This window comes from Brachionichthys hirsutus, chromosome 8, assembly GCF_040956055.1.
Source record: "Brachionichthys hirsutus isolate HB-005 chromosome 8, CSIRO-AGI_Bhir_v1, whole genome shotgun sequence".
NCBI classification, from domain to species: domain Eukaryota; kingdom Metazoa; phylum Chordata; class Actinopteri; order Lophiiformes; family Brachionichthyidae; genus Brachionichthys; species Brachionichthys hirsutus.
The window spans coordinates 5,274,310-5,294,720 of NC_090904.1; the positions used below are offsets into that span (position 1 = coordinate 5,274,310).

Consider the following 20,411-nt stretch of genomic DNA (forward strand, 5'->3'; position numbering starts at 1 on the left):
GGGGGGGGGTTGGAGAGGACGTCGCCAAATGGACGTCAATGGACTGTAACGAAACCTCCGCGTCTCTCGGACTGAAGGAAGGAGGGGAAGAAACATCTGAATGTTCCAAGTTTTCTGCTCCAACCAGAAGCGCATCGGTGCGTGCGTATTGGATGCGCGCGTGTGTGTGTGTTGCGCGCCCGGAGGAGATGCGGCGGCGGTGGCCGCGGGGAAGGGAAGTTTAGCGCCGTGATTGTTCCTCCTTTCTCTCGGTTCCCTCGCGCTGCTTTCATGTCACACCGGGGGGCAGGCGCGTTAACGTCTCCCTGATGAAAACCACGCATCCGCGGAGCGGCTCTGTGATCGTGACTGTGACGATGATGATGATGATGTCGGGTAAGAGCGTGGAGTGGCTGCAGGAGGAGCTGGAGTCCGGGGCCGGCTCCTCTCTCCTGCTGCTCGACTGCAGATCCCACGAGCTGTTCGAGTCCTCGCACGTCGGCTCGGCCATCAACCTGGCCATCCCGGGCCTCATGCTGCGGAGGCTGAAGAAGGGCAACCTGCCCATCCGCTCCATCATCCCCAACAACGAGGACAAGGAGACGTTCGTCAAGCGGTGCAAGACGGACGTGGTGGTTCTGTACGACGAGGCGAGCCCGGAGCGCCAGGAGCCCGGGCTGGGGGGGTCCGGGCTGGGGGGCTCCGTGCTGGGGCTGCTCCTGCAGAAGCTGCGGGATGACGGATGCAAGGCGTTTTACCTGGAAGGTAGGATCAGACAGATTCTCCGTCTGTCCTCTCTCACTCCATCCGGCCGATTTGATTGAGACTACCTGAACTCAAAGTATGGAGGTGGCATCGTCACCGGACAGTAAAAGGTTTGGTGTATTTTATCCTGGACGTGACGCGTAAGAGTTTGGCGCTTTTACGCGGTAAAGATTTTGGAAGAATATTGGTCTGAATAGTTCACAACATTGTTACGAGTGAGTGTGTTTATTATTATTATTATGATCAACATTTAAACTCAATGATTACTGTTTTATAACGAGACGGATCACGGTATGAAGGTGCCCCCCCCCCCCCCCTCCCCCCTCACGTCCCTTCGCCTCCCTTCAGTCGTTCTGAACTTTGACAGAACGCGTCCTCGTTGTCTTTATTTGACGTCCGTGTCCGGAGAGAGTCGCTCGAACGCGTAACAAGAACCGTCGCGCAGTGCGCGATGCGTGTCGGCGCGGAGAGCTGCTTCTAAAATGTGCTTCCAATTAAACGCTGAAGAGCCGCCCCGCCATGTTGGGGGCTCCGACTGACTTCTTTTTCATGAATGAACAACAGCGAAACGAGGAGAAGGACGACGCGCTCTGCGTAAATCCCGGCGCACCTAAAACGACGCCGTCATTTCGTGGAGAAACGACGCAGGAGATTTGCGGAGGACGTGGACGTGTTGGTTCGACCCAGCGGATCACGGGAGGGTTCGACTGGAGTCCCGAGCCGAGCTGCCATTCACAAAAAAGAGGCTGACTCTTATGAAGCAGCAGCAGCTCTCCTCTCTCCGTCCTCCTCTGATCCGCAGCTTTTCTCAATGGAGCGCGCCAATTCACAATGACGCAAACATCGCGTTAATCTAAGCCGGTGGGGTTTAAATAGTCGCCTCTTATTTTATTTTATTTGTATTTTTTTGGGGGGGGGGGGGGGGCAATCTGAGGATTTTCTGTTTAGGTTTACGTCTATATGTAGGACGTGTTGTAAAAAGAAAATAAATAGAAAACGGGTTTAGACGGGCTTCACTGATTTGTGTGCATATTTTGAGTTAATTCCATGATGCTCTGCATGCTGGGGGCCGGAGCAGTGCACCTGGCAAGAACCCCCCCCCCCTCCCCCTGGCAGTGGATACGCTCCATTCCACAGTGGTGCATCCACTCCAGGGTCATGCAGTCAGAGGAACAGTGACCATCTTCCTATATGCCCCCTAAAGGTCACTAAAGGTCAACAGGGAACACGGTGCAGGCGTTGATTTACACACAACAAACCACAGAAGCAGATCGAGTTTGAAATACTTTGAGTGTGTTTATCTTTTACCCGGTTTTTGTCTGCTTCTCTTTTGTTCATAGAAACCAAAGTACTGTATTTCGGCCCGTGATCCACCTACGCAGTTTCCATGTTGTTGCTACACATTTGACCTCGGATGCTTGTTATCATGCACCACTTAGCCATTTCACAGAGTGGTGAAAAGAATGTTTCTCCACCTTTCTTTCAAATGCTCTTCCTTATTCTGTCTCCTCCTCTTCCTCCTCCTCCAGGGGGCTTCAACAAGTTCCAGTCCGAGTACCCCGAGCACTGCGAGACCAATTTGGACTGCTCCTGTCCCAGCAGCTCCCCACCAGCCTCCGTCCTCGGGTTGGGAGGACTCCGCATCAGCTCCGACTGCTCGGACGGGGAATCCGACCGTGAGCCGGGCAGCGCCACGGAGTCCGAGGGCAGCCCGCTCCCCAACAACCAGCCAGCATTTCCGGTCCAGATCCTGCCATACCTTTACCTGGGCTGTGCCAAAGACTCCGCCAACCTGGATGTGCTCAGCAAGTACAATATCAAGTACATCCTCAACGTGACGCCCAACCTGCCCAACATGTTCGAACATGAAGGCGATTTCAAGTACAAGCAGATCCCCATCTCCGATCACTGGAGCCAGAACCTCTCTCAGTTTTTCCCAGAGGCCATTTCATTCATCGGTGAGTAATCGTGGAGAGAATGATAGTCGTTGAACCCGCTGAGAATTTTCTTGTTTCTTCATTCCCTCTATAAGGTATTAGAAAACGTTTAAAATAAATAGTCCTTGGTCGTATCCTCACATTCTTTGGTTTGTCTTCCGAACATTCCAAAACCTAGAAATGCTCAGTTTATCATGTTCTTTTTTTAGGAGCCGTTGCCCTCAAATATTTAATGAATTAAATGTTTGCTGAGGTAAAAGCATTAGTCCATTTTCACAAGTTTTATTCATTTAATTTATGTTGATTGACTATTTTATCTGCTCTTTTCATTAGGTTTGTACAATTAATAATAAAAATGTAAAACAAACCAAAGTGAGGTCTTCAGAATACTCGTCTGACTTTTGGTTTAAAAACCCTTTAAACTAGTAATTAATTTCAATGGAAAGGCAGCAAATCATTCAATATTTAAGAATTTGACTCAAATAAATATCATTGTAATTTATTAGTTTGAGTTTTGTGCTTGACTTATGTGGATTTTCTGCTATTTAAATTATCCTTTATTTTATAGGCAGGTGACTGAACTGTTTTTAAACAATCAGCAAATAACGAATGGAATAATGATTTCTTTACTTGTTTTTGAATGTCAGGAAATAGAGAAGGTCAAGTTGACCTCTAAATATTTTTATTTTTTGTCCCACGAGCAGCTAACGATACCAAATTAATGCTGAAACTGCTGAACATTTTATTCAACACTAAATGGTTGAGCAACCAGCTGAACCCTCGGGCGGTTTCCTTGTGTTCTTCGAGCTATTTTTTTTAATCAAGAATCTGGAAATAATTTATTGAAAATCATCACAAAGACGATTAGTTGGGTTTTTCTGTTCTCCCGTTGGCTGTGTTTAGTCAGTTTCATTCGTTCTGCCGTTTCTTATTAAATATAACCGAGAATCACAACATTTAAAACAATTTTCTAATTAACACGGATTCCTTGAGCGTGGGGGTCGTACTGCATTCCCATTTTAAACATTTCCCATCATTCCCTCTGACTGCATTCCTGGAGAATGAGTAGAGTCCCTCTCTGGTGGGTCAATTAGACTCTCTTTGTCTGTCTTAGCTTGTCCAGACTCTCTGGCAGTCGTCTTTTTTCTGGACTAATGTCCCTACTTAGGTGGGACATAAGCCAGAACACAGGCGGGGGGGGGCAGATTTGGGTCATACTGATGGTAAATGGTGCCTGATTGTGGCTGAAGGAGAGAAGCTGGAGCTGTAAAGGAGACCCAGATGTGACCTTGTACTGCTCTGCGGCAGAGTGAATTCCTCAAATATCTCAAATGACCAGATTAACTTGTTTTTTGATGAATTCAAAAAAGGAGAGGGAAGAATTTGTTTATTTTCACTATTTAATTCCTTTTTTTTAATGTATAAATAAAATTATGTAATATTGCACAATTGGATCCCTTCTGAGCAGAAGTGAAAAGCTAGCACAAGTCGTGTATGAATTTCATTTGGGATCTGCTCGGCAGCTTGAGCTCATGAGCTGGCTGACCCCAATCCTACGACAAGAGAGGCAGACACCGATAAAGGAGAGGAGGAGGAGGAGGAGGAGCGAGGGAGAAGAAAGAAAGGAAAGAAGCACTTAACTCTTGCACTAATGGAGTGTGGTGATGCAAGTCCAAGGGCTCGAAACTGAGAGAAGGTGGATACCGGTACATGTATCCTATTAATAATGTAAGATGCTTGCTTATTCAGGATTTTCTGTAAAGGGCTAGAAGGCGGGGGTGAAATGGGACTTTCTGCTGTCGTCGGCAAAGGTCGCTATAGATTCAAAGTCAATTCTATACATGTGGAAAGTAGTTCCAGGTAGCTGGTTGTCACCGTTGAGCCTTCCCGAGGTGTCGATGAAAGAAAGTGCCCGCTTGATAACCCAAAGACGTTCTGAATACTATACGATTAAATGTCTGAATCTGCCCTGTTCTGTGCCCGAACAAATAAAAGTCAACAATTTACATTGCTGTTTCAACTACTTCATCAATTGAGATGTTTTCATGAAGTATTTCTGACTTTCAAACCACTATGAGGAAAAAGAAGCGCAATAATGTGTTGCGTGAGCACAGAAACCTGCGTGTCCAGACGGGATCCCAAATTGAGAAGCTGTTTGTGACAGATTTAACAGGATTACGTACATGTATTTTAACATTTATTTTAGGAATGTCATTGATGATTGCAGGGTATGATCTCTTGAGTCCTCTTCCTCGTGTCCACATGGTATTACAGACTTCATACAGTCAAGCGCATGCGTTCTGTTTATACTCTAAATGAATAATAATGATATCGAATCAATAAGCCAAGCGTATGAAACAGTAAAGTGCAGTAATCCAATCCTCGATTTTCTTTCCCTTCACTCATCTTCCTCCTCAGATGAGGCTCGCTCACAAAAGTGCGGGATCCTGGTCCACTGCCTGGCCGGGATCAGCCGCTCGGTGACCGTCACCGTGGCCTACCTGATGCAGAAGCTCAACCTGTCGCTCAACGACGCCTATGACTTTGTGAAGCGGAAAAAGTCCAACATTTCCCCCAACTTCAACTTTATGGGCCAGCTCCTGGACTTCGAGCGGACTCTGGGCCTCAACAGCCCCTGTGACAACTGCTCCACCTCTCCAACGCACGAGCAACTCTTCTTCACCACTCCAACCAATCACAATGTGTTTCAGCTGGACACGCTCGAGTCCACATGAAGAGGATACAGGAGGGAACGTCCTGGTTTGTTTTTTCTTTCTCACAGGTCAGAAAAAAGCAGCTCCGCTGGCGAAAGAAAGAAGCCAGTTTTTGTGAATGTTTTTTTGGGGGGTCCCGGTGGCTCAGCGTCTGAGCCTGGCCGTGGAGCAGCATCAGAGGGACGGGCGAGGTCACAGACGCCACGGCTAAAAGGGGGAAAAGCTGAACTGAAGTGGACTTTTTTTTTTTACCCTGAGGGGAAAGAGAGGTTTCTCAAAGACATCCACCTCAGAGCTGATTGAAACCAAGGTGAGGAAGAGCTCAGATCAACATCTCTTGTAACAAAAAGCTGGAGATGCTTAAAGGCCTGAGAGACTCGGCAAAGGCGGCTGCAGGACAGACAAGCTTCATGCAAAGATACAAAGATGGGAGCGTGGAAATCTGCGTGTAGGAAATCGAGCTCTACTGAACGTAGAGTTTTATAAACCAAGGAATTAACACACACAAAGTATGTATGTTTTTACTGTATGTATGTTAACGTGCATAGCAGAAAATGTATGGGCAGTCCTTATCAAATTCAGTATGTCTATATGCATTTTTTTGTATATTTTTGTGTACATTTATACATAAATATATACATTTAGAACTCTTATCTATCCAATACAATAATGGCTTAAGAGAATGTAATTCTAGACAGAGGGTGGGTGTGGTGGCGCCAGCCAAGATGAGCTTTGTTGTAATAGTCCTTGTTGTCTTCTTTTGTTTTTTCTTGAAGGTTTCTGATCACCTAAAGCAGTTTGCACGGGGGGGGGGGGGGGCGTAGCCATTGACATGTTAGCACTTGGAGCCAGTGCTTGGAAGCAGGCAGATTGGTTCGGGGGGGGGGGTCAAGAGGATGGCGTGTGGCTCAGTCCACATCCATAGCTTCGATGATTCTGCAGATGGAATCAGCGGAAGTTGACAATTCAGTCGGTGACCTTTCGACGCGTGTTTGGGAATCATCCGTTTGAATCATGATCGACGAGATTTGATATTTTGCCAATTGCATTCAAGTGCAAGTTCCCAGTTCCTTCTTCCCCTTTTGCCTGTTCATCTAGAAGCCCCAGTCGTTTCCAGCAGCTGTTTTTGGTCATTCCGAAACTGAACCCCGAATTTCCGTGTTTATATCGTTTCTAATGAGTCAGACCGTTTCACGTAGAACCAGAGACTAGATAAAGAGCTCCGGGTTCCTGCAGAAGGAGCTGTTGACATTTCTCAGCATCTTGGGTTAGCTTGCCTTAGCAACCGTGGGCAAAGAAAGGACCCAACACTCTTGTATTGCCTTTGCGTCTTTTCATCGAATCAGATTTATGTATTTGTCATCCAAGCTTTGCTCCCGTTTAGGACCCAGGTACACATTTGCCAAAAAGAAACGTAAGCGCTTGGAGTTGAGTTTTTGGTGTCGGACTGGCCTCGGCTACAGACTGCACTTAACTTAAATAGCTTAACTGCATTGGAAAAAACGAAGAAAGTCTTTATGTAAAGGATCACTCGTTTGTCTGCGTCACCCTGAAGCCTTGGGTATTTATATGAAAGAAACACACACACACACAAAAAAATATATATATAGTATAGTAAAATTAGAGCTATTAGTAAAGTGATTATTTTGTATACCTAAGCGTGATGTGGTTGTGTTTGCTGTCTGACAGCAGAGGCGAACGCTGGTTGAATATTGCTTTATTATCAGCTGCGAGGACAAATGATGGGGACCGTTTTTTTAACTGCCGTTTGCCGCCGTGTTCAGCGGCAAACGGCATGTGGCTAAGGAGTTTTCTGAAGCCCTGTTCACATCTGAAGCATCTTAACAGAGTTCTCTGCTGCAGTGGATGTCCGTTTAGGTTTCCCTCTTGTCGGCGGCATGACACTGCAGTGTCTGCAGACACACTGAGCCTCATGCAAGAAAACTTTTCATCACATTTAGTGCACAAAATGTGTCGCAAAATCGCAGTTTTCAACCCGAGTGATTATTAAAATAATCTCTGCTACAAAATCCCAATAACTGACTCGTCTTTGTTAGCGAGCAGCCACGGTGGCATCACAGTCAAATTACAATGATTTTTTTATTGCAATAAACATGAAGTGTTTCTCCACTGAAGACAAAGTATCTGATCTTGAGACTAAGAAATGTCCTCAAATTAGTCCACAACCAGCCTTTGGTTTTTCTTCCGTCTCCGGTTGCTGGTCTCACAACCCGCTGGTTGACACATCGCTAATACAACTAAAGAGAGAATGTAATGCTTCTCTTAAATGAATCCGTCTGTGTTTCTTGCACGAGGCCCGTTATTTGCAGGTAGGCGTGTTTTCAGAGCAGCGGTGTGGACGGGGTCTTCACCGAAAACGATGAACTGTCTTTTCGATGGGGACGGCAGTTGAATCTTAACAGGCTTGGTTTTTGCTGGCCTTATATAATCTTTCTAACTTGTCTGTAACAAGACTGTTCAGTACTCTTTGTATCTCACTGTAGAACAATGTTGTGTAAAAAGGAAACATGTCACTGTTCTACGAATCAGATCATGGTAATATTAGATGGCGAGCTTTTACCGTAATGGGTCGCACAAGGTCCTCTTTGTGACTCTGCAATATATCAAAACACCTTTTTATTTTATTTTTTATTTTTGCAGTGTTTTGTAGATCCAAGACCGGGAAATGTTTCGAAATCTTTTTTTTTTGTACTGTATCAAGACCTAGCTCAACACGGCTTGTGGTACTGAAGTACCATTTCACCTGGGGTGTTAAATCTATCGAGCCACTGCGGCCGTTAGGAACCTGAACGCGACCCTCGTCAACAGACGCGCATTCAAACAGCCTGAGCTGTGGTTCAGCAGGACAGTTAGGTTTTACCATCAGCTCTTACGCCACCCGACTTTAATAATTACATGGCCTTTTTTCCATTTTGTTTTAATATGACATGTTCTATGCTATTCCTGTGGCCTTTCAGTATGAATATATAAGTGTATATATATATTATAAATTTATATGCAAAAGCTCCTCTCCTATTATAGTATCAGAGATGACAATGAATACAGCCAAGCTTAAAAGGACTTCCTTTGTGTGTAGTCGCACCCCACTTACAATAAGAGAAAAGTCAAGGACTTGGTCACTTGCGCCCAAGGATCGAAATATATTTCAGTACGGAGCTTTTCAATTGTAAAAGATTCTGGTTGGTTTGAAGCTGCTCTCTTGTGTTTCTGTGTCTTTGTAACAATGAAAGAGAAGAGTCTTTTTCTCTATTTGTAAATTTGTCCAATCATGGGAACGTTTGTTTCTGTGTAGTTAAACTTGTAGCTATACATCTTGGTAAGAATGTGGTTGAGGGAGAAAAGGCCGAGCTGGCGAGAGCCGGGCGACGACGGCATCGAACACGAGGCGGAATTAAAAAGTGACGGATTTTAAAAATGTTACCTCAGTGAGGAATTCTTCAGGGATTTTTTGACAATGCATCTTGCATCGTGTTACAGCTTAAAACACTCGTTGAATAGCTGTTGTTTTGTATTGTGCTGTAAACAGTTTTTAAGGAAGATGCAATCTGTCTGTATAAAAATAAAGGGGCATGTTAACCAGGGCAGTTTGACCTTTCTGTCTACTGAAGGAAATCCGATTGACCCTATGTATTGTACAGTGTATGAAAGCAAGACGTGTTTATACCACAAATAAATATTGAAATATTTTTTTCTTTAACAAGTTTCCTCTCATTCATTACCACAAAACTGTATTAAATACACTTAAGTCACTTTTACAAGAGAAGAACTCGTCACGTTTGTCAGGTCGGTGGTGCCCAGTCTGATGACAGAAAACAGAAAAGCGGCTCTTCAGACAAATTCTTATTCTGATGTTCAGCCAATGCGTAGCAATAACTGGAGAATTTTACTGTTGCAAAATTTTCAAATGACACAGAAAAGTAGAGAAGTACAGAGGAAAATAAAAAAGTAAATATAGCTAGCTAGTGTTTGATTCTAAAGAAGCTGTTTTAATTTCAAAATGGTACAAGCTTTCAGTCACTTGGCAATGCAGCAGCCAAGATATCTGTTCAGCAATGGCACTGTTTTATTTTATAAGCATCATATCTATTTAATAAATGCTTTCTAATGCAGCTATCTGACAGGTTAAATGTTTTTATGTAAATGTGAACACATATAACTTATGAAGAGTTAATGAAATGTTTTGTATTGACATCTTGTTGTAAAACATTTCTAAATATATTTTTTTTCCAGACTGGCAACTTTTTCTTTTCTTTTGTGGGGGGGGGGGGGGGGGGGTTGCAAGCTTCTGACTTCCTCTCATCTGCTATGAAAACACCCACACACACAGGGTTTGTGTTGCATACATGTCCGGTTTCTTAAACTGACACTTTGCCACTTCCCTTCACACAAGCTGCTGTGTGTGTGTGTGTGTGTTTTATATACTACTATACTATCAGAGGATGCTGGGAAATGTGCTGTCTAACAGGCGTTAGAAAATACAATTGTTATCACGCTGATGTATATAAGATAAATACGATGTATCCAACTAACACTTAAGATCTGTGAGTGGCATTTATCCTCTAAGCTAACTCTCCGCATGAAAGGAAATAGGTAGGCAGGTACCCAAGCCTAATTATTGTTGTGGTAAAAAAAATAAATACTGCAGAGCTGTTTTGCAAAGAAATTAGAAATAGATATATTTTTCTGAGCTCCAAACACCTCATAGCTGTGTGTTCATTAAGTCTGCTCCCACTTAACCTAAATTTCTTTTCTACCCTCTCAAGAAGCACTTGCGCGTATGAAAGCTGACAGTGATGGAGAATCAGCAAAGCGAGTAAGTGAAAAGAAGGGCTTGTGTGGAAAAAAAGGCCCATCTTTAAGACAAGAGCTGTGAGCCGAGCTGAACCGGCTATAAATATCTCCCTCCTCTCCTCCGTGCTTGCTCTCACTTCCCTTCCCTCCTTCTCCGATGGCTCTTGATCATTTTAGCCTTGGCTTCCTTTGCCGGCCCGCCATAAAGAAAGCCATTTACCTCCGAGTCATTCAGACAGGATATTACAACGACAGCAGCGGAGAAATAAGGGAAATGAAGGCCTGGTCTGCTTTGAAGAGATGGAAAACAAGATGATTGATGCTACGGATTGACTACTTTCTGGTTTGCTGGCAGCATGATAACAGGCTTTTCATCATGTCCACCATCATCATCATCATCATTAGGAAATATTTCTACTCTAATTGGCTATAATTAAACTACACGAGAGTTTATCATGAACATGGGTAGTTGGAAAAAGTAATCGGCAGTGTTAAGATGTTGGGTAGCATGGTGGCGCAGTGGATCGTGCTGTTGCCTCACAGCATGACGGTCCTTGGTTCGATTCCCCCTTGGGGCTTTCTGTGCCGAGTTTGTATGTTGTACCCATGTCAGTGAGGCTTCTCTTCGGGTTCTCTAGCTTCCTCCCGGCTCCAAAAACATGCAGCATAAATGGATTGATTACTATAAATTGACTGTATGACTGCAACCGTGAGTGTGTGTGTGTGTGTGTGTGTGTGTGTGTGGCCCTGCGATGAACTGACGACTTGTCCTCGGTGTAGGTGACCTCCGCCCGTAGTCATCTCCGGCTTAAACCCGTGACCCGGATCCAAATAAGCGGCTAAAGGTCTTCAAGAAAATGAATGAACGAATGAATGAATGTTGTGATTGTGACTGAAGCACATCTGTGGTTTCAACTCTCTTCAATGTGTCAAACTCTAAGCTGGTAATTATGCTTCGCACTTTCATCCAGTGAAATATATCTCTCTCGTTTGTCAAAAGAAACTTGTACTCATTTTTACTAATTTATTTTATAATAAATTATTCACTTATGGTGTGAGTTTAGGCTCCGCCCACAATTAAGTCAGGTTGTTTCACAGCCATGTATTTGTTTCTCTGTGTGTATTCATGTCTATGCATGTCATGTACTCAAAGTGGATATTAGTCCAAGTGAGAGGTGTTACAATAAACAAGTGTAGTGCCTTGCATTAGTGTGACAATTTTATGGTTCCACTGAAATTAACACTTCACCCACTGGATATGTGTGTCCATCTACTGCCACTAACTATTGCAGGCAGTATGCAATGAAAGATCAGGCTATGATATGTGGTAGATCTTGGGGTGTTATTCTATGTCCAAGGATTGTTGGTACCCTCGGTAAGGATTAATGATCCAGTTGATCCAGATCACCACGAAAATCTTGGAACGAACACTTCCTCTAAAAATGTAAATCAAAATCTATATTTTTTTGTGTGTGTGTGTAATCCTGCTAACAACCCAACAAAAACACTATCTCAAGGCACAGGTAAATATTGGTATTTTTATTTGTATTTTTTATTGGTATAAATATTGGTTTATTTAGCCTTCGGGAATATGGGCTGGTATGGGTTTCAGGTTCCGGCCCTAGTATAATAGAGCAAAATCTTCTGGCCACCTCAGAGAAGAAATTTGGCCAATGTGTTAGAAATAAATAGCACTTTTTAAAAAAGCATTAAAAGTGATCCTTTCTGCATCTGTTAATGGCGCTAGCTACCATTGTAAGAACATGTAAGCAATCGGTACACAAAGCTGTCCCACTTACAGTCGCAGTAAAACAACATGAACTTTGTGTTTGTGAGTGCTATATCATTTCAATGTTACTTTGCAACAGAAATGTTTTTTCCTCCATGTGGGAGGCTGTTATTATTCTCCCCTCAATTCAGCGTTATTTATATCCATCATCTTTTTTTCAGGTTCCCTTCTCATTTGCTGTGTGATGGACAGAACTGAAACCCATGCAGATAAGATGCATCCCACACGGTCACGCCATTTACTTGTTCAAAATACTCCGCTGCTGCCGGCTCCTTGAATGGGTTCAAATAATGTCAATAAAAAAGCGGCTGTGGCCTTCTTATAAGAAGACCGTCCTCCCACTGTGAGCAGTACTGTACTGCTCGCTCTGCTCTCGTTTAAAGTTATATAAAGACCCAGCACAGCACTCTCTCCAACAACACATAGCTTCAAGAGCTGGGGGAGGGGGTTTAGGTGGGAGCAGAGACAGAGGAAGGGGTCGATGACAGGAGTGAGTTAACGAGAGATGTTCAGGTTTCATCACGTTGAAGTCTGCATACCACAAAGATGGACACTTTGAAAGCAGTAGGAATGCAGACGAGATGGATGTCTGTCTCAGCTGCAGGACTTATTTGTTATTCATCATGTCTTTGCTAAAATAGCGTCGTGGTAAAAAGCAGTCAAATGATTTGCTGTGCTTTCTGGTTGGAGGGATAAGAAAGGCTTGTTTGGCAAGAGCAGTTTGAGAATACGCACCTCTCTAGTTCACCTGTGTTTCCTGCCACATCGTTACACACACATGGCCGATTGGACTTCGACCACAACAGATCAGGGACATTGCCTCTAATATAGGGATCCGTGCCATGAAAACAAAACTAAACAGATATGAGGCATTGTGAGAATAAACCTATAAGTTATGTGGAGCAGCTTCACTGTGGTCAAATACAGTTTAGTGCTTCCAGCAGGTGAAAACGGACTCCAGATTCTTATTAGGATCACAGGCAGTGTGTGTGTGTGTGTGTGTGTGTGTGTGTGTGTGCGCATTTGACTTTGTTCCGGTCCTTGGTGAGCAAACACATCCAGTTTGTTCTTATCTCTTTGCCCCCATGTGACATTACCTAAGAGGCGTCTGTCATGATTATTTATTTTATTGAATGTTGACTTTGGATTACAAGCATAAATGATTCCATAACTCCTGCTTCTCTTTAATGCTATTTAGTAATTAAAACCCGGGTTCGTTGCCAGCAAGCTGAGGCTAAGGCTAATCTGGGCAATCCAGAAATGCAGGTTAATAACAGCGAAATATAATGCATATGCGATGTGACTTTTATGACTTAGATATCTGTGCCTTTGTCCAACTTGAGTTTATACAGATTTTTTCAGCTATTGTTTGCAGATAGAGTTTGATGTGTTTGATGTGTTTCCTCTCTATCGCTGCTCTTTGACTTGTACAATCTGAGACCGTTACTTTATTACACAATTACAATTTGTTTTTGCTTACCTCACTAACACCTCTTTCCAAAGTCCAGAGAGTGAAATATGCAATTGAGTGTAAAGTCCAGCACACAGACCAATAAAAAGATGACGTCACATCGACGAGTTATTTCTCCTCACACTCACTCCCTTCTATGGTCTTTATTTCTTTCTCTCATTTCATCCTCTTTCATTTTCTCTCTGTTTATCTCACCTTGTATTGCTATCTCCCCAAACCCTCTGCCATGCAGCTGCACCTTTCCCCCTAATATGTAATATCATTCCAGACTGGGTGAGGCGCTCGCAAGGCTAATAAAGTGCTTGTCACATCCGCTCACCAGTGAAAGAAAAACGGCAATCAGTGATTACCAGAGATTATGACAGTCAGACCACAGTCCAAGCTGTAATACTGCGTGTGGAAACCATACGGCATTGGAAATGTTTTACTTGAGCAATACATGGCTCTTGCTTGTTGTTTGTCAAACAAGGCAAACAGCCTGAAACAGACCGTTAAACTGTTCTTAAGATCACAGAAATTAAATCATTAATCTCAGTAGTTAAAACAGGAAGGAGAAACACGAGCTAAGTCTTTATCTTATATTTTCATCTCCAATTAAACATGTCTGGTGGATATTTACTTACATTCACTCAAGAAGAAACTCTTTTTTTTATTATTATTATTGTGCTCTTTGAGTGATTCCTATTATTTCAGTGCATCAGGAGTTTGTGTATTTACACTTGTGAATGAAGTAGTCTCTAAAGTATCTAAAATATCTCTCAATCCCTGAAATGGCTGCATTCTCCACCGGCAGCATGAAACCTGCGGGGACACTCATTCCCCTGGTTGTGAGTGGAGATAAAAATAATTTTGAAGCCCGATCCATCTGATGAAAATAAAGTTCTCCTTACTGTTACCATGGTAACCAGAACAGGAAGGAAGTGGAATTGTTGCAGAGCTCAGCAGGACCTGCTGAACCACTGTCAAAAAAAGAAAGAAAAAAAGCCGGATGACAGCCAATAGAAGATGTGGACAATTTAAGCCAACAGCTGTCAAAGCCACCGCATACATTGTTAGTGGGTCATCTTTATTAGTGTAGTGGCATGTTGTGGTCATAGTAGTGAGCTTATCATCGTACTGTGGACTCCAGCCAGATTCTTATCTGACCCCATTAGATTATCTATAAGCTTGCATAATCAGCCTCAGCAAAGTCTATTTGACCTGATCTGAACTGTAATAGACTGAACCCAAATCAGCTGGACTGAGGTTGTGCCCACCCAACTGTGTCCTCATTACACTAGTCACCAGCCGGATGGCAGAGCGACTCACTCGCTCACTGCTCACGGTTAAAGGGATCTTGAGCAGGAGAAAGCTTCTCTGGAAGAGAAACTGCACTTTGATCTCACTGATGAGGCATTTTCTCTATTACTCACCAGGGATGATGAAAGTGTCTTCTGCACTTACCTGTTGAAAGAGTGTGTACACAGGCGTTCTCATTTAACAACGACTCGGAGTTACGATGCGTGAATGTGCATGATTGGACTGTAATTTAAAGTGTTTTTTTTTTTTTTTTGCATACAAAGGAAACATAAAATAATTAGCCAGATTAGTGGAAAAGTCAGGTTTGAAAAGAGTTCACGACTCACAGCTCCGGAGTTAACAGAGCATGAACAAAGATTAAAGAAGCTACTCGTAATTCCTCCAATAAGAACTTCACCATGAAGTGTTGAAGCAGAGAACGCGTCCCTCCCTCTGGCCTATGATCTGTTGTTTGTAGCTAATGCATGAGGGCTTGAACTACATCGAGCTGTGTTACATAACGCTGCAGTTTCCACTGCAGGGCCGGCTTCACACGCCAAAATGTTAATAATTTAATTTTGAACAGCTTTCAAGAAATATTCACGTTTCACATTTCAAAGTTGTCATCTGTTCGTCACGGCTTTAAACTGACTGATATCTCGGAGAAGGCACTTCGTAGTTATTGACTAAAATGCATTTTTGTTCTACATTTGTTAATAATAATGGCTGCTTATTCATTGTGCTGTTTTAAAATAGCAGCCCTGATGAAAGGAACATTGCATTGCGTTATATTATGTAGCGATAAAGATGATTCATCGCGACTGAATTACAACTTTGTCTGAATCTGAGATTTAAACACTTTCATATAAATAGATTTCTCAAATATCAAAGGGGTTCTCGGAGTCAAGAAGCCTCTTATTATGCCCCCCCCCCCAACTATTGCTTTTGATATCAGCAATTTTGTAACAGCTAACACTGCTCCATTTCATGCTTTTTGAAAGTGAAATCTAATCTGTTGGGTTTTTTTTTGTCAGAGTTGCTTTGTCGAGCAGGCATGACTGCATCAGACCCCACAAGAGACCGGTCCACAACACGAACTATCGATTCTCTGGTGCACTTTAGATGTAACCCAACTCTCGGCCCCCATTAATCCGCTCAACCCCCTTCTTCATCCCACTGCAGCATCCACAGCTGCCTTCCAGAGTACCAGATCTAACTGGAAATTATTGATTCTGGCGTGGACCATCTGATTATGATGTGTTTTATGACTCTCCGAATGGGCGCTTTATTGTTTTAGTGGTTGCATCTGGCTTGTGATGATGCACTTGATGAGCTCAGATTAAAGGAGAGAAGATGAGAAGGGGGGTGGGGGGGTGGGCAGAATTGTAGAGAAGACAGAGGGAACAATAGAGAAAGGGAGAGACTGTGATATGTAAAGGTCAGAGTTTAATCGATACTCTAAAGCATGACATCATCCTTTAGCCGGTCTGGAGGGACATCAGGCACTCTGCCAGTAACCAACAACGGCCCAACCCCAGCCATGAATCATTAATGCCATCGTCTCATCCATTCCCTTAGGTTGGTTCAGTCCAGTGTGATGTTACAGTCCAGGGCACCTTCAAGCCAAACAGCGTGTTTGTCAACAAGGAAAAGCTTTCTTAAATTATTTCCATTGCACAAAGCACACTGAAAGACCTTGGCATTGACACATTAGATGTAAATGACAGGATCATGTGTGAAATAATAATATATAATATATATATATATATACGTAAAATATATACATAAAATATTTGTTGTCTCGCCCACCCGGGTGGCGAGACAATGCCTCTACCACCCGGGTGGTAGAGGCCTGGGAGCTTGAGGGTTCTGCGCAGGATCTTAGCTGTCCCGATTGTTCTCGATCACCTTTGGAGGTGACCTCCATCTTGACTCGGGGATCTCCAGATCATACTCGGTACACACTATGCCTGCTACCTGTATAAAATAAGGAATTTCTGGATGTTAAAAAACAGTTGGAGATAGAAGAAACACAAACAACAGCAGCAACATGTTTTGTAAAGCAAATCTATTTGATGGTAAAGAGGAGATATCCTCTCCCTCACCCTGCTGACCTCTAGACGTGACAGGATGTCTCGTCTAGAGGTCATTTATAAAAACGTATCCACACAAAGTTGTAAAACATAGAACACACAAACCCACACAACTACGACACACACACATGCATATACAGAACTGAGAAGGAGGAAGTCTGTGAATGGGGTGAGGAAGAGTTTCGTTAGTATTCCGGCTGTCTGTTGATAAATTGGTCTCCGATGGATTATTAATGAGGCAGGGAGAGCCCCTTGTAACCCAGCACTCGCACCCATTATATCTTTAATGATCCAGGCACATCCAGCCTGCTGCATATCCTTACCAACAGAGTCGAACACAGAGGCGGCAGGCAGAGGGAGACAGTGAAAACACACAGCAGGCAGAAAGATATTGCATAATCACTTCAAATATTTCTTAGTTTGACAAAATGCCAAATTATTTCATTTATGGGAGTACAATGCATCCGTCAAGTGTCTAATATCACACAGTAAGAAACAAATTAGATGCATAAATGTATTGGTCCCATGTGTTTGAAGCATCCTTTTTTTCGTTAGGTCAGGAATGCTATTCTTTGTCTCAAGTTATGCCATTATTTATTTCCCATATTATCCTGTCATTTACATCTAATTTGTCAATGTCAAGGTCAAGGTCAAATTCATTTACAAAGCACATTTAAATACCAAAGGTGCTTCAAAAGAAGCCCAAACTCAAAACAGTCGATATAAAAGTAATATGTGGCTCAACTTGATTGATACGCCAGCGAGGAGAGATGAGCTCCCAACAGAATCCTCTTGTCACTGTCAGCTGATTGGTGAGGTCTGCTCTATTTCATTCATGTTGCTGTTATGCATGGACCCCACAGTCCCGTCACTGAGTCTTCATAGATTCACGAGCGTCATCATTTTATTTGTGGCAGGAGAGTCGGCCACCCTCATCTGGACTCCATTAATCTCAGAGCATATCCTCTTTGAACAGAAACAACCACCAAGAAATAAATCATCCCCTTTCATCCTATATCATCTGTTGCAATCATGTCAAATCCTCTGCTGTGCTTATCACATATTGTAATCTACTGTAATCAAGTAATAAAGTGCAACACCAATGAAAATGTGAACACCCGGGCACCTGCTTAAACACACGCAAACCTGTTTATACAGTCACAAAGGTACTTACTTATGCACTCTCATACTTAAACACTTTTATACTTTACCGCACTACTTATTGCTTTGCCTCAGTTGCCAGAGAAACATGGTGACAGAATACTGGTTTTGTGTGTGTTTTTTTATCACACTTCACCCTTTCCCAGATTGCATTGAGTGTTGATTTGTGATCAGTGATTTGCCACAGTCCACGTGTGTATCTTTAGTTGTGTGGATTACTGTTGTGTCTTTGAGAGTGTGAGCGGATGACAAAACAGAGGAAATGCTCGAGCTAGTCTGTCGGCACGCCGTCCAGAAATAGGTCTTATGAACACCTACTCACCAGATAAGGGCCTCTTTTCCACTGAGCCCCAGACTGAAAGTCATTCTAATCTCGCTGACTTATTTCCTCCCTTTGAATCAATAAGTCTGCTTTGTAATTTTGGTTTGGAGAAAATTCTAACTAAGCAGTTTATTGCAAAAGGCTTTTTTTTTTCCTGAAAAATGCAGGACTTATGAATTTTAAGCTTTATTGTGTAGTGCAAAACTCCACAGTTCACCTTATATATATATAGACATCATTCATTAAATTGAGTAAATCTCATTGACATATTACTATTCTCCACTCCAATCAGTGTCAGTGGGTTCGAAATCTTATTCATATAAGACTGTGCCTAAATGATGCAGGCAACAGAGAGCAAAGCATGTTTTTCTGTGGTTAATGCAACGGTTGCTGATATAATTGTTGATAACATGCTCTCGGTTGAATACAGAGCAGGGTGTGTATAAATCAGCAACCCGCTCCTTTTAAAACAATGTGGGTGTTCTTAGGTTAATTTCTCTTACATGAGCCTTTTCTGTTCTGCTATTTCCATTCTCCGCTGATTAACTGTAAGTAGCATAAGTGGCTCCTCTGTTCTCTCCTTAACCCTGTGCCCCATCACTGCTTTAACAGGAAACACGGTGACCGGTGGATATTAATGATCGTTGGATCTATTTTAAGGCTGAGTGCTGCAACTTGATCCCACTGCCAGCTGTGTGGACCCGGACCAGGCCACTAGCCCTAAGACAGAGGACAGAGGAGGAAGGCAATTTGTGCACAGGTCTGTGTGTGTGTGTGTGTGTGTGTGTGTGTGTGTGTGGGAGGGCAGGAAGCGGACGTGGACACCCGAGTCGTCTGATATGTAGGGAATCTGTTGCCTCTGATCACATGGTGGAATCTGTCACACTGGGCCAAGGACAGGCCAGGGTTTTCCCACAGTGAGATAGATGGACAGACACAGAGGGTAAAGACAGCATCTTTTCCTGTTGCATTACAGTTTGTGTAATGACATAAAAATCAAGTTGGTTATCAAAGTTGAACGATAAAAAAAAAAAGCTAGAGAACTAGAGTCAGCGCTGTCAAAAGACAAAATGATATGCATAAGTCATCCATGCCAGAGTATTTTCATTGGTCTAATATTATTTTTCAGAAATAGTTTTGTGACCACGGACTTGTAAGGTGGAGAATGATGCCTCTGTTATTCCCACACTGCTTTCCAAACAGCAGCATGTGTGTAACACACCCCAGCAAGAAGAATGTTTCCAAAATTCTGCAACAAATATAAAGCAGTTTAGAAAACATTAATAACTCATTAATGGCGGTTCTCCTCGGCATCCCGGTCCAGATGTTGATAATGTTTTTTTGAGGGGGGTTTCCGCGCTTCCACACAGTTTTCTGGTCCCCAATCAAGTAGTTTTGTCTTGTCTTGTGATATCCAGAAGAAAAAAAGGGTGGGGGTTGATCCTGAATATGTCCCTTTATCAGAATCCATTCCAAAATGTAACTGGTTCTTCCCTGTCATGTGTCCTACACTAAGGTAAAAAATAACCTCTTTGGCAATAAAAAATGCTGGACGTGCCAGATAATAAGACCCAGAAGCCAAACACAGGTGAAAGGAGATATTTGTGAACATTCTCTACTCAAACCACAGCCCACTGTGGATAGGATTTCATTGCCATCCTGTGTTTATTACCGTAATATATTTTTTGATGACAATTTTTATCGTATCAGTATTTTAAGATCTCGTGGTAATCAAATGTTGTAGTCGTTTTTTTTTTTTAGCCAAGCTATTTTTAGCAGGTGTCATTTTCAGCGCTATAATATAGGAACCACTCGCCTACTTAAGGGGATTCTACTTAGTGTGATGATAGAAAATAATCTCTCACTGACATGCACACACACACACACACAGAGAGAGAGAGAGAGAGAGAGAGAACATATCAGCTGCTGTGCTGTCCAGCCGAGATTCATGTTTGCCAATAAACAACACTGACATGGAGCTGTGGCACAACCAGGGGATTTGTTGATGATTAGTGTCAAATACACACTCACAGACACACACACACAGTGTCCTGTGCCTCTTGCTGGAAATGACTTATTGACATTCTGAT

At 42.9% G+C, this 20,411-nt stretch overlaps 1 protein-coding gene across 1 annotated transcript; it reads left to right on the plus strand.

Moving 5' to 3' along the window:
* Nucleotides 1–296: 296 nt before the first annotated feature.
* dusp7 (dual specificity phosphatase 7) lies at nucleotides 297–5,416 on the plus strand. Its single transcript, XM_068742554.1, has 3 exons — nucleotides 297–744; nucleotides 2,274–2,702; nucleotides 5,100–5,416. The coding sequence occupies exons 1-3, from the start codon at nucleotides 309–311 to the stop codon at nucleotides 5,414–5,416; spliced, it is 1,182 nt and encodes a 393-aa protein (XP_068598655.1). The 5' UTR covers nucleotides 297–308.
* The last annotated feature ends 14,995 nt before the right edge of the window (nucleotides 5,417–20,411 follow it).

Excerpts from the sequence above, each read along its gene's own strand:
- dusp7 (XM_068742554.1), top strand. The coding sequence starts at position 309 with ATGAAAACCACGCATCCGCGGAGCGGCTCTGTGATCGTGACTGTGACG. Across the intron at positions 745-2,273 it reads CAAGGCGTTTTACCTGGAAG|GGGGCTTCAACAAGTTCCAG; the intron begins GTAGGATCAGAC and ends CTCCTCCTCCAG. Across the intron at positions 2,703-5,099 it reads AGAGGCCATTTCATTCATCG|ATGAGGCTCGCTCACAAAAG; the intron begins GTGAGTAATCGT and ends CTTCCTCCTCAG.